Source organism: Streptopelia decaocto (genome assembly GCF_964273445.1).
Source record: "Streptopelia decaocto genome assembly, chromosome: 1".
Classification (NCBI taxonomy): domain Eukaryota; kingdom Metazoa; phylum Chordata; class Aves; order Columbiformes; family Columbidae; genus Streptopelia; species Streptopelia decaocto.
The window spans coordinates 116498003-116512595 of record NC_138663.1 but is presented as its reverse complement, the minus strand read 5'-3'; the positions used below and the strand labels follow the sequence as shown (position 1 = coordinate 116512595).

The 14593-nt window shown below is 44.8% G+C and overlaps 1 protein-coding gene across 1 annotated transcript in view; it reads left to right on the top strand.

The window, feature by feature from the left end:
- The first annotated feature begins 6659 nt into the window (after window positions 1-6659).
- The window catches only part of PDXK (pyridoxal kinase), a 49784-nt gene continuing 41850 nt past the window's right edge, over window positions 6660-14593 (top strand). The window contains exon 1 of the mRNA XM_082043709.1: window positions 6660-6894. Within this exon, the coding sequence (XP_081899835.1) occupies window positions 6802-6894 (93 nt within the window). The 5' untranslated portion in view covers window positions 6660-6801. The remainder of the gene's footprint in view (window positions 6895-14593) is intronic.

Below are 14593 nucleotides of genomic sequence, written 5' to 3'. Positions count from 1 at the left end.
ACTTCATATGTCTTGCAGACTATTTTGTTGTTTATGCCATCCAAAAGGTGATCACCTTTATTGCAATATTGTGACATTGTTGACCCATGTTAAGCTGATTATTCACTGTAATCTCATGGTTTCTTCATCAATAGCGAGCTGGAATTCCAAAGGGTAACAACACAGACCTAGGAAGGCAGAAGCCTGTGCAAAAATAGCCCATAAAGTTGTTTGTCCTGTCTGGCCAGGAGCAATGAAGGGAAATAAAGATGTGTATCTTCCTGGATTGCTGGCTGGTCAACTGACATGTGTATTATTGCCTCAGCTCTGTCGTGGGGTGTCTTGCTTTTTGGTGCACAGACAGGCTGAGCAGAGGAGAGGGGGAGATGTGAGAAAGGTTTAGAGGAGTTGTAGAAGGAGAGCATAAGAGGAACAACAAACATTTCTGGAAGAAACATTGCCAGTTGCTGGTAAACTCTGCTTTTTCTGACTATCCTCCCTCTTGATCACATTACAATAATCTGCTGCTCAAAATTCATGATTTCCAGAAAATATTCTGCTCTGACCAAGGAAAACTGGTTTGAGAGGTCAGGTTACCTGAAAAAATAAACCATAAAACTCCATGCACAGTATGGTGACAAGGTCAGGAGCTCGAGAAGGTATCACCGCAGCAGCAGCTGTAGTAGGAGGCCTAGGACAGCTTCTCTATTGCCTAAATTTGATCTAACCTGTCCTGCCCTTTGTCACACATTGAATGGTTAGTTGCTCTTTAAATAGCCCTTTGGAGGAGTACCCAGGAGTTATATTTTTTAAACAGAACAGATTTGAGAAGGACAGCATTGCAGCATGCATGATGACTAATGAAGTCTAGCTTCACTTTTTTCTGAGACACACGCTCTTTTTATTTTCTGAGGAAAGGGCCTAACTTCTTAAAGAGTAAACAGGGGAAAGTCTGTTAAAAAACACTGCTTAGAAAGTGGGTACTTGCATTTAGATGAGCTGCTTTCTGGAACAGAAGAATTGTTTTCCTGACTTTGTTTCACTGCGGCAACTTTTTTAGCACATAGACATATAGATTCCCCCATATTTTGAAAAATGTTGAGGCTGGATACTGTTTAATCCCTGTGACAACCTTGAAGCACCCCTTCCCCCCAGCCCCAATTAAAACAAAGGATGAAGTTATGCCTTAAACATCAAGTTTTTGATACTTTGGGTGGAAAAGATAGATGTCTGTGGAGGCAGACACCTTGTCTTTTCTTTCCCAAGGTTTTGTGAAATGAAACATAGATTTTTAAGATAGAAGTAATTAACAGTGTTGGCCTAATTGGGATGGTAGAGATGAGCCACCTGTCGCACAACCAATTACCAGAAGGAACCACAAACCAAGAGCTATCCCTGACGGGCAAAACAACTCACTTCTGGTCAGTACTGTGAACTTTTCCCTAGTTTGAAGACTCCAGACACCTTTCCAGAAGAGTTTTCCTAATTAGCATGAAGAGTGAACAGAGGGAGAAGATGAACTGCCCTCTCCTATCTTGCATGTAAATGAACTGGGTTATAAAACAACCTCATGCGTGACATGAGGTGGTGGCATGTACCAAAATCTTCAATGTGTCCCCCCGCCCTCCAGAGGACATTGTGGGACCGATCGACCTGTGGAGCCATGATATCTTACTCTCTCTCTCTGACATCTTAGTTTTTCTTCTCTCACTCTTTTCCTTCTTCTTTAACATATAAAGGTAATAAAGTTCTGTTGCTAAAGTCTTGTAAAGTTTTGTAAGATAATAACATACTTTTGCCAAGTCACTAATCGCTGTAATTTGTATTCCACCAAGTGCTTTTAGTAAATTCATAATTGAATTGGACCTCTCGAGTGACTGTCTGTCATTCATTTCGCATTACTGCGCAGAAATACCTAGAGGTAACTCAGACCTGATCTTCCCGGTGAGAAAGGGCATGCATCGCATTCAGAGTTAACACATCCCTAATCTCACCTGGTGGGATGGGACAGTCATCCCCTTGCTTACTTTTGGTTGTCCATGCAGGTTCTACTCCTTAATCCATGAAAATGACTTCAATTTTTACAGCTTAGAGGGTAAAGGGAAGCTTCAGATGTTCCTCTGGGGCATGCATAAAGATTGCTAGGAGTACTTGGCTTTGTTGGACCTTTCAGAACATTAGGAAGAAGGTAGCAATCCTGCATAGAACGCGTTTCTCCACTTGGTTGGAGAAACAGCATGTGTTCCCTTGTAGCAAACACTCTTGCATTCCCAGCAGCTGCAGAGGAAGGCATTTGTGCCCTCCCTGCCTTCCTCATAGACCTGATCATTCTCTACAACTACCTGAAAGGAGGTTGTAGTGAGGCGGGTATCGGTCTCTTCTCCCAGGTAACAAGCCATAGGACAAGAGGAGATGGGAGCTTTAGATTGGATCTTAGGAAATACTCACAGAAAGGGTTGTCAGGCATTGGAACAGGCTGCCCAGGGAAGTGGTGGAGTCACCATCCCTGGAGGTGTTAAAAAGACATGTAGATGTGGCACTTAGGGACATGGTTTGGTGTTGGACTTGGTAGTGCTAATCAATGGGCTTTATGATCTGAAAGGTCTTTTCCAACCTAAATAATTCTGTGATTCTCTCCTTGCTATCCATGCCATAGTTTCCTCACTCAGGTGTACAAGCAGCCTGGTACCAGCTGTGCTCTGCTATGTGAGACTTGCCTGGCCCTATGCCTTGCTTTGCCCAGTAGTGCTCTGCTAGGTGCAGGAGTAGTGGCTGTACAAAACCTACAGGCAGGCATTGATAAACGTATAGGCTCTGCTTTCCTCCTTGTGGGGAGGAACTTGCTGCAATGAGAATGTCAGATGTGCTTGGACAGTTTTTAGAAAGAACAGCTTTATATGTCAGAATACTCCCTGGCATCTCCTTTGGACGGTATATCATTATCAGGAAGGGAAAGATACAGTTGGCATAGGCACTGCAGAGACAAATCATTAATGTCACTGCACAACTGTCCTAATTGAGGCCCAGTCCCACCTGAAAACACTGTGGAACCCACAAGGTAGATCTTGAGTCATTCCTGAAAGGAATATACGCCAGTATGTATGTATCATACGCTTACAAGGTCAAAGTGGAGCATTAAGCCCTATTGCTGGGAAAGGCAGAAGTTCATAATTTGCCAGCCCTTGAGTGTTTTCATACAAATTTTCTGCCTTGGGTTCATTTTGGGTTAAGAGAGAGGACAGAGGGAATGAGTATTAGGTAGAACCATTGAGTCACGTCTGGAACAGTCCTGCAGAAGATACAGAATATCACCCCCTGATATTTTTGGCAACTATTTTTTTTTTTTTTTTTTAAGATTATGACATCTTAAACTCTGGAACCCTGGATTTCTTATTTGAGGGAAGATGATGCTTTCATGTGAAGAATGTACATTTTGCTCAACTTATGAAAAGCAGCCCCAAATGCAACCCAGTTCTGTTACCCTTTGTGAGGAAAAAAAAAAAAAGTCATTGTCTGTGCTCTGTTAAGATTTGCTTTAAATTCTTCAGAGTTTTGTCTTTTTTAAATCAGATTTGACCTGCAGCTGCCAGTCTGGACTCTCAAGTATCCTGTCTCATCTCAGCACTGCAAATGGAGCCTTCCCTTTTCCTCCCTTGTGAGTTCAGAAAATGTCAACTTCAATCAGGTTGCCTGATTTGGACCAGACCAAGCCATGTGTAGGTGAGGAGAGTGCAAATGGGTCAAGGAGTTTGAAGCAGGAGAGAAATAAGGGACAAAATGACACTAGGTTAAGAGTGATCACTGGAAACTGAGACTAGATAGTCAAGGACATGGACTTGAGAAATATGGGGGAGGGGAGGGGAGGGGAGGGGAGGGGAGGGGGGGGAGGGGAGGGGAAAGAAAAGAAGAAAAGAGGTAGAGTTTCTGGAGATAGTGGAGTTATTGTGTGGGGATGAATAGCTCATATCAGAGGAAAAATAAGAGTGGCACAGTTAGAGAGTTAGAGATGTGGGAGAATGTGAATGAGGTAACAGACCTGGCAAGTAGTTTTGGATCTAAGAATACCAAGATGATGAGGGAAAGAAAACTGGGACTTGGGACCCTGCAGGTTGAGAGATATGGAGAATGACTGTGTGGAGGAAAGCAAGCAAGGAGTGGAGAGGTGGAGGGTGGCGATGGATGACCAGAAACTGAGGAAGATCATATCCCAAGATACAGCTTTGTCTCTAATTCTTCTGGCTTACCCTGCCATCCAGACCTGTGTCCTCTTGAGATAACCTCCTTGTGTGAAATGCTGATTTGTAACTTTTTCCCAAAGTGATGGAGCATACAGGGTGCAGATCATTCATTGTTCTGGCCCTGTACTCCATGGAGATTGACTAATTTCTACATTTCAAGAAAACACCTACATTTATAGGTGATGAAAAAACAGTATTAAGGCCAGCCTAGAACAAGTCCTAAGTTCCGTAACTGGAGTGACAACAGAAAATATTCTCTCAATATGTTACTTCTTTTCCAACAGATTACTTATGGTGAGGAAAGTATTCTTTCACGTTGCTGAGAAGTAATAATACTATTTCAAGATCTGATTTAAAGCTATCCACAAAGAAGAACAAAAAGCGCGGGGTGTCATTTCTTCTTGTGATTTTTGACTGAACCTGTGACGGTCAATAATGACAAATGGCCAGAGGAAGATTAAATTCCCAAACATATTATGAAGTCCTATCTCAGCAGAGTCTTGATGTATTGTAGCACTTGCCGGCCAACACATCTTCTTTTACTCTTTGGCAGCCCTCAGAAGGATTTTTTGTGTGTGTGTCAATAACAAACAATTGCAATCACTTCAAAACCTGACTGCAAGGGTGGTGTTCTGTCAGGGTACCTGCAGTGTGGGCCGACGTGCCACCGCAGGGTCCTGTGTGAAGCTGCCTGTAGCATCCTCGGCTCCACAGGGCTTTCTGAACACTTGAGGAGGGGAAGCCGTAGCACAGGTGGGACATGTGTGCTGCTCTTGGCCTTCCAGCGTGCTGTGGGAAAGGCGTGGTGGGCAGCACTGAGGTGTAAGGGAGCATGGCCAGCAAATGGCAATTAGTGCACAGGATGGGTGGCACCAGAGCATTGGGTGGCCAACACTGTGTGTTATGGTCAACATTTGGGAATACCTATGCATGCTGGGAGTGTGCTTGAGGTATCAGGTGCTGTGGTGTTGTGCAGTGAGAACAGGACAGAGGCAAGAACTGGGCAATCACCAACTGCAGGAAGTTCAACATGGGCAAGTGCCGGGTTTTGCACTCGGGACGCAGCAACCCTGGCTGTAAAGACTGGGGGATGAGATGCTGGAAAGCAGCTCTGCAGAGAGGGATCTGGGCGTTCTGGTCAACAGCAAGTTGAACATGAGCCAAACAGTGTGCCCTGGCAGCCAAGAGGGCCAACCGTGTCCTGGATGCATCCAGCAGAGCATTGCCAGCTGGGTGAGGGAGGTGATTGTATCACTCTGCTCTGCACTGGTGCGGCCTCATCTGGAGCACTGTGTGCAGTTCTGGGCAACACAGGATAAAAAGGATATAAAGCTACTGGAGAGTGTCCAGAGGAGAGCTATGGAGTTGGTGCAGGGTTTGGAGGGGAAGCCATATGAGGAGCGGCTAAAGACACTGGGTTTGTTCAGCCTGAAGGAGACTGAGGGGAGACCTCATGGCAGCTACAGCTTCCTCACAAGGGGAGGAGGAGGGGCAGGTGCTGAGCTCTTCTCTCTGGTGACCAATGACAACCTGAGAGAATGTCAGGAGTATGTGCCAGGGGAGGTTTAGGCTCGACATGAGGAAAAGGTTCTTCCCCCAGAGGGTGGTGGAGCACTGGAACAGGCTCCCCAGGGAGGTGTCACAGCCCCAAGCCTGGCAGTGTTCAAGAAGAGACTGGACAACGTCCTCAGACACATGGTGTGAACTGTGGGGTTGTCCTGTGCAGGAACAGGAGTTGGACTCGATGATCCTTGTTGGTCCCTTCCCACTCAGGACATTCTGATTCTATGACGGTGGCAGCTGGTGTGACATGTGAGACAAGAGAAAGCGGGGGTCCATGTGTGTGAGCCGTGGGTACACAGCATTGGGAAGGGCCTGGGAGCACCCGCACACCCAAGGCTGCGCTGGTAGCAGCAGTACTGGTGGCCCTGCACCGGAGAGAGGTGGGCAACAGTGTGGCAGTGCCTCTGTAGGTGTCAGCAATCACCTGGGGGCTGCGGGCGCACCTGGGGGGCGGGGGTCACAGCCCTCCCTCTGCGAGGGGTGGGCCGGGGGTCCCGGCACCGTGCTCGCCAGAGGGCTGAGGCAGCGGCCCGGCCGGCCAGGGGCTGGAGGATGGCGCCATGCGGGCTCTGGGGCCGCTCTCCCTGCGGGATGGCGCCTGTGACAGCAACGGCGCCCGCCGCGCCGCCGCGTGCGGGAGGGGCGGCCTTTGAGACGCGTGACGGCGCGATCCGCGTGACAGCGGGAGGCGGGGGCCGCGGCAAGACCTGCAGTGAGAGCACCGGAGGGGGGCCCGTTCGGTGCCGTTAGTGGGCGTCGCGTTCCTCCTGCCCCGCCGCGGCGGCTGCCGCCTCCCCCCGGGCAGTGCGGGCGGCGGCCATTAAGTATCCGCACCTACCCCCTGACGGCCTTGAGGCTGTGGCGGCGGGCTCTCCCGCTCCCGCCTCCCGCGCGCTGGGGGAGCGGGGGGGTGTGTGTGACAGGAGGGAAGGGCGAGCGCGTGACGCCCTCCGCGCTCCGCCCCCGCCGCTCCTGCTCCCGGTGCCACCAGCTCGGCCCGGCGCGGGCGGGCGGCGCAGCCATGGAGCCGGAGCGCGAGTGCCGGGTGCTCTCCATCCAGAGCCACGTCGTCCGCGGCTACGTGGGCAACAAGGCGGCCACCTTCCCTCTGCAGGTGAGCGATCGCGGACCGGGCCCTCCGCCGCCGCGCCTGCCCCGCCGCGGTCCCTTTGCGGGGCGGCGAAGGGAGCCGGGCAGGTGTTGTGGCGGCGGCGCTGACCGGCGGGCTCCGGTGCCCGGGCGGGCGGGGGGGTGGGCGCCTCCTGCCAAGCGGGGGTAAGGTCAGGGGACGGCCAGGAGCAGCCCAGAGCGCCCTCCTCGCCCTCTCAAGTGCCGGACCGCGGGGTTGGGCGGAGGGAGCCGGGGGCAGTGACCGTCCCGAGTCTCCGCGCACCTCGGTGAGCCGGGGCCGGTGCGGCTGCGCCTCCCGCCGGCTCCACGCCGCACGGCACGGCCCGCGGCTCCCGCTAACATGTCTTCTCACTGCTGGCTTGAGACTGTAGTACGGCCAGCGAGCTTCAAAGAGCGAGGGGGGTGCTGCTGGTGGGTTCGCTCAGCCCCGTGCTGTGGAGCTCTGCGGGTGCCTGTGCCTGGCGGCAAGGCGTGTGCTCCGGCACCGGCCGGGCGCTCCCGCTTTGGGGTGTCCGTGCTGCCGGTGACACTGGTGCGCAGTTTGGGCAGTTTGGGTGTCCTGGGCTGGCGACGGGCAGCTGGGCTCAGTTGAGCGGTAGCCTTGTGCTGGTACTAAGCTAAGCCACTCTAGTCCTCGTGGGTGGTGGAGCTGGGTCAACCCTCACCCTCTGCCTCTGGGGAAGCTGTAGTAGAGTATAAGGACCACTTAATGACTACAAGGCTGAGCCAGAGAAACTAGCTTACATGGCCTGGGGCTCGAGGGTATAATTGGATCTTGGCTTTCACGGATGTCATGATCTGACTTTAGAGTTGCTTGCTAAGGTCTAACCGATGGTGGGAAAACATCAGTGTGCTTTGGGCCAAGCCTTTGTATGTCTTCTTGTTCTCTGTGTCTGTACCATAAGGGGCTAATTTGGGCCCCTACCATGAAGAGGGCTTTGTTCCTTGACACACATGTGCCTGTACGAAGCTTGCTGTCTAAGAATCTCATTGCCAAAACACAGTGTGTTGTGACATCGGTTATTTTGGTGAATACTTAACAAACGATGGTGTAATCTCACTTGACTAGACACGAGATGGTATACCCTGATAAATTATGTGCTTGAGACCAGGCCTGCAAGAAGTTAACATCACACCCCCTTATCCCCATCTAATTATAATGTAACCAAGTCTCTTGAAAATTAGTATGTGATGAACGGTGATGTACATATGAAATCTGTGTATTGTGGAAAATCTGTGTATGTGGAGACCCATGCATTATAGGCTGTCATGATCTGCAGGCCAGCTGCCCCTTCTTTCCTAAGAGAATGATGTCTAAATTGTGCCCCTTTTCCCTGCTTACCTCCTCCAACTATTTTTGTGCTAGCAGAAGGGCACACAGTAGTACTTATTCCAGGAATCTGCAGTCTCTTGAACTGCTGTCTTCATTTTAATTCTGTGTCAAAGGTTCTCTTTTCTGTAAATTACAGTTTTTGTGGCATATGAGCCTCTGTATGGATGTCTCCTATGGCCTGGCAAATTTGTTCCTGTAGAGTGTCTGTAGTTCCTTTACTATGACACTATAAAATTCTGCTGCAGTTAGGAAGTCCTATCGATGTTGTAGCTGGGCTCTGTTTGGGAGGCCATCACACTCACACTGTGTAGTGTTCCTCAGTGAACAGCCTAACAAGAAGTTGCTGGCATGGGTGGAAAAAAGACAGGTGGGGAACAACTGAATGCTCACTACAGGCTGCGTTTGAAAATCCTATGTAGGCAACCCTTAACCAAGCTGTGCTTGCTAGAAAGTTGTTTAAACCCTGGTTTTGGTAGAAGGTCAGATGTAGCAAGTTGCCACCAAGTGAAACTTAACACTTTTTATGTTTTGCTGAAACAAGGAGAGGAATTACAAAGCTGAGTCTCTCTCTCTCCCTCTCTCCCTCTAGGTATATACATGTAAATGAAAGCTGATGCTAGTCTTGAGGATGGGTGCAAATCTGACATGCTTATGTTATTTCCCATTCTCTTTTTTTTACTTTGATCGTCTGAACCAATAGTGGTTAAATAAGGCTTCCTTCTGAGCTCATCATTATTGAGTTTGCAGGGCAAGATGTATGTAGATAGGTGTGTGTGTCTATGTGAGGTCTGATGGGCTGAGATCCTGGCAGAACAGTTCAGGAATCTGCATTTGGACAGCAGCATCCAAACAGAAAAGCAGATGGGATTTCATCTGCTATTTGCAGACTTCTGCAAAAACATCAGTCATGTTTGAAGGACTTCATCTTTGGTAGAAGTCTATGGCATTATTATTTATTAGCAATAGACAGTGCAGCACTGTGCTCAGCAGAGAACTTTTTAGTGTCTTCTTTTAACTAGTTGAGTTTGCTTTGTCAGGCTTCTGTTACACTAAAGCTGAAGTACTTAACAAGTATTTTAGGAGTAAGTGTGTGGAAATTTACTTTCTCTGTGAAGTATGTGGTAAATGCTTTCTACATAGCAAACAGCAAAAGAGTTAGACCATATATTAGAGCAGTTATAATAATGGAATAATGTAACTGAGTGAGAAATGCTAGAACCCTTTACGCCATTTAAAGATAAAATATATTTGTTTAAGTAATTTGTTTAAGTAGTTTGAGATTCCAGGTTAACTAATAGATTTTAGGGGAGATGCACGTCTGGATTTTCCAGATAGCACAAAGCCAGTAAGTGAACTGTCCTCACCTGTGCTTTGAATTCTGCCTTGTTAAGAATTTAAATAGATTTTACTTGCGTGGTTTTACTCTTTCTTTGAAAATTCTAAAGGTGGTTCTGAATTGTTTTTTAAATAGTCATATTTTATTTTACAGTCGTGTAACCTGAGCAGCTTTTGGTATCAGGAGATGGTTTAGGATTGTCCAGACTTTAAGAGAGCAAGAGCAGTAGGGCATACCTTAACTTACGGTGTTGCGGCTGTCAGTCAGATAAATTGTTTTAAAACATCAAAGAATGTTTCTCCTACTTGACTAAGAGTTGTCATAGTTTTTATGACATAAAATGTATGTTTTCACTTTTTTCCTATGTGTTTTCTTCCTTAGAGGGATCTCTTACTTGTTAGTTTTAAATAGCATTTTAGCTTACCTTTCCTGCCCCACCTTTTAGGTAGGTAGAATGTAGCAATAAGTGTGAAGTACTGGCAAGCAAAGAGTTACCTTCCTTCTCAAACCACAGAGGGAACACACAAGGGCAAGCTCATTTCTGTTCTGCAGAGATACTTCATTCTGACCATCAGGAAAATTTTGGTAGACAGGCAAATTTATGACTCATATACTATACCCATCATAAGATCAGCTCTTGTGATTGAGTATTTCTGTCTGTATATTCAGTCCTTTGGATCTCTATGAGTTTCCAAGAAAAAGATTTGAAAGTACAAGGAAGAGACAGGAGGAAGTCCCAGCTGATTTCACCTGGCCACTGGACATTGGCGTTTGGTTGCCACTGGAGTAGGTTATACTCCTGTCTGCAAGCCAGAAACTGTTGATCTTTGTTTATCTATAGGTAACAGTGAGATCCAGAGTTTTGTACTTTCTCTTCTTATCTTGTCTGATAATGCTAATGAAAGATGATTACTTTTTTTTTTTTGTCTGCCTTAACACTCAATAGAATTTCAGAAAATCTTGTCTCTGTTTTGAGTATTCAATTATTGACTTCCTGTTATATCTGCTTGTCTTGAAGATGAAGCTAAAAACATGGACAAATACCACTAATTATTTGGATGTGGAGAATGAAATTATCTGTTCTGAATAGTAGGACACCACCATAGGCAGCTTGTATAATATAGGGTAAGATGGCCTTTTGAAATCTGTTCAGTTTGTTTTTTTTCCCTGCTGAATGGAAATACTTGTCTGTTCAGGTGTTAATAACGGCAGATGATTCTCATTTTTGCAGTAGTCCTCAGTGATTCTTTCCTGCAAAGAAAGAGTAAGTATCCATTTTTAGTTCCCTCTTAATTGTAAAAAAGATAGGAAAACAACTTTGGTCAGCACAGATAGTAATTTATTTTATATTTAAGGATAATCTTGAACTGCATTGTTCAAAGCCAAGGGTATAATTTGCTTTCTTATGCTGAGACCAAAGCCATTATCAACCAATCTTTAATGATTATCTACTGCCCTAGCAAAAAAAAAAAAAAAATAAGGCTTACTTGCTTTCTTTTTTCTTTCTTTGAACAGTATAGTCAAACAGCCTAAGTATTGTACAGAAAGAGAGACAGGTAAAGAGCATTGCTTATTTAAGATGACTGCTTGCTCTGCTTTTCAAAACCTACTTCGATTGTGTTACTTACATGAGTCAGAAGAAGAATGAATCAATCAAAAGTCTTTACAGAATAACAATAAGAAATGTTCCTACTGGCTAGCCCGTACTTTTTTTACAGATCAAAGTCTGAAAAAGCCTAACGCCTAAACAAAAAATAATCACAAAGTTAAAATAATCTATTTTATTGTGGAGTTTTGGCTCTAGATTCATACTCAAATGAAGCTAGTGGAAGCATGGTTTTCTTCCTTGTCTCTGGTTTTGTTCTTGTGAGAAAGGTAAACAAGGGACAGATGAGTTTTTAAAACAAACAACTTTCAACCCCTCTGGGAAGGATTCTTCATAGTTATGTAAACAGCACTTTCATGTTATATGGATGTCAGTATATGTAGTTGCAGAAGTCTTACGAATACCATGTGCAAGGTAACGCCCTACAAAAGACTTGTAATCCAAAAGATCTTAGCAGTGTAGTTCCTGGCAGTCTGGATTTCTGGGAAGAGGCTTTACCAGAACTTCCCAGACATGCTTGTCCAGATCAACCCACCTATGAGGAAAGGATGGCTCTGGCCCTCTACGAGCTCTGATATACTGCGAGAGCTTTGAACTTTTGCTGAGATTGTAGGAGATGATAGACTTTTGACCCATATGGTGGGCTGGAAGGGGAGTAGAACAGGTTTGAGAGAACACAATAAAGTAGAAAAACTCCTTGAAACTAAACAAAATAAAATAGGGGTAGTAGTGTTGGTCGTCACTCTTTTAGCTCTTAACATTGCTTGAAGACAGACTAGATGGAGGCAAAGAACTGGGAAAAGTCCTGGAATCTCACTTGACAATAGTAGTTTATGTTTGTGTAGTGCTGTAAACTAAGAGATCCCAAATTTCTTTACAAACTTTTTACAGCAGTCTTTTCAACTACTAATGCAAACTAATCAATTTGAAAAATCAGAGTAATTTCAACCTGCCTAAAAGAAGTGCAGCTAGGACTGCTGATGTGCTACAGACTCTGAATTGCAAGACTGAGCAGTGTCTCTAATAAACAGAGTGGGGCTGACTGAATGGTCATCATCTGAAGTTGAGTCTAAGTGTGTTATAGTGGTATCCATAAGCTTTTCTACAAATCACTTAATTGTGGCAACTTGTTAAATAAGCTTTTGTCATGAAAATACAGAAGTCCTAAGGGATGTTCAAACAGGTTGATTGTATATTACAGTTGAAAAGCTGGAAAAAGCATTTTAAAATGCATTAAAGTTTATTTTGTAGTGTGTGTATGGGACCAGTTGAACCGTTGCCATTTTAAACTTCTTAAAAAGGAGATGATAAATATTTACAGTGATAGATTATTACTATAATTTGCTACCCTTTTCATGGTACATTGTGAAAATTTGAACTATGCAGATCCATAGACTGATATTTGACATAATATTTACACTGGAGTGTGTGCTGTAGTGAAGAAATATCAGCTTTTTTTTTTTCCCGGACATAAATGCGATCTTCTGATCTAACACAGCACAGCAAAGTAGAAAGATTAAGGAGGATCCCATTTGGTGTCTACAAGTACAAGCAAATAATTGACTTCAGAGCAAGCAGAACCGCCTTACCGTGATTCGCCTTTCTTTGGAAAAAAATTGAGTTGTCAAGAAATTGCAAATCTTATTAAAGGACTGGAAAACCTTGCCTGAAGGTGGATTTGCACTGTTTGTATGAAGAATATGGTGTACTCAGAGGTTCAGTAGCAAGTGTTTACTTGCTTAAGGCATTTTTAATTAGGAAATGGCCTTATGTTCTATCTTGAAGCCTTAAGATTTTTTTATTGTTAGAATCTTTGCAGTTCTTATGTCTTATTTCTGCTCCAAGTGAAACGGTAGAGATAATATTTTTTCCTGTATAAACAAAAAAGGGCAGAAAACAGAGGCAATATTGATCAGATTTTTGAAAAATGTGAGCTTCAAGTTAAAATTAATTTGTATATTAAAAGGTACTGAAGTATGTATGTATGAGGATGGTACAAAAATACAACTGAGAAAAATAGGTGGCATACAAAGCTACTGATACTTCTCTAAAATCTTCCTTTTAGTGAAGCGTTGTTTCTTACTTCCTATTTTTTTCTCTTTGTATCCAAAATGATGGTCACCTTTCCTTGAAGAGCATATTTAGTCATTTTAAATAAGGGATACAGCATTATCCATGGCTGACTGAACACACACCAGGCAGGTATTTTTAGCTTCTTTAGGCTGAAAAGACGCAAGTGGAAGTTCCACTTCACTTACTCGTGTTGTGTGGAAAACAGGCTGAGTCGGTGGAGCAAGGTTAAAGTGAGAAGCTGGACTTTAGTCCTGGTACATAAAATGTCCATTCTTCTGAAATTACTATGTGTGATAAGTGTATGCACCTCTATAGTATTCTACAGGGGAAAAAAATAATTGGTGAGGGTAAAATGCCAAGCAATTCTATGTTGATAGGTAATACGTGTTCCAACAGAAGCCAAACTAGTTCATCATCTTGTGGCTTGGCAGCAGTGGGCCAGCTGGTCATAGCAAAAAAGTATTACTGATCTGAAATTTGGCTATACGGAGCTACCCGAATTTTTTAAAGCCTTGGTTCAGGACTCATATTTGTTCATGCTAATTCATCTGTGACACCTCTGACCTCCAATTCCTTTAACATCTAGAACAACTATCCATAGAACAGGAGAGAGAACTGTGGTACCAAACGCTTTCACATAGTTCTTTTAAAAAAAATCGCACAAACAGAAAAGAAAACCAAAAAGCCACCTCATTTCACTTTCTTTATCCTGTGTAAATTTTAAACTTATCAACGAGTTTGGGCTGAGTAGAAATCCTTCCACACTGATTTAACTTCACTCTCTTGGGAATGCAAAGCACCTCCTGCCAGAGGGATGTGTGGGATTGAGTAGGTGCTAGGGTACCTACTGAAAAATGGTAAAGAGTCTCCCGCGTGGCAAAGCAAAAGCTGGAGAGCCACTTTCTGATCTGTAGATGCATTTCTTTCTGAAAACAGGTAAATGCTTTTCCTGACTAGGGAACCCTTTCCAGTCTGATCACAACTGTTCCCCTTCTGCCCCCCTGAGGGATCCAGTCATGTTTTACCTCTCAGAAGACTATTTGTGTGGAAATATCAAGCAAGGATGACATGGCTGTCAGTGACATAGTAAGTTGAAGGAAGGAATACATGGCGGTCTTCAAGAATAACATTTGCTATGTCAGCATACTTGAAACTGCCAAAGAAGTGAAGTGCTGGTCTGTCCCACAATATCAGAAAAAGGCAACATTTTTTGGCTTACTTAACTTGGCAGATTGCTAGCTAATAAGTATCTTTTCTTTCATACTCCACTTAATAGTTCTCTCTTTATCATTAAGACTAAACTATTTGCTTTCTTCCTGAATTTTACTGTGTTT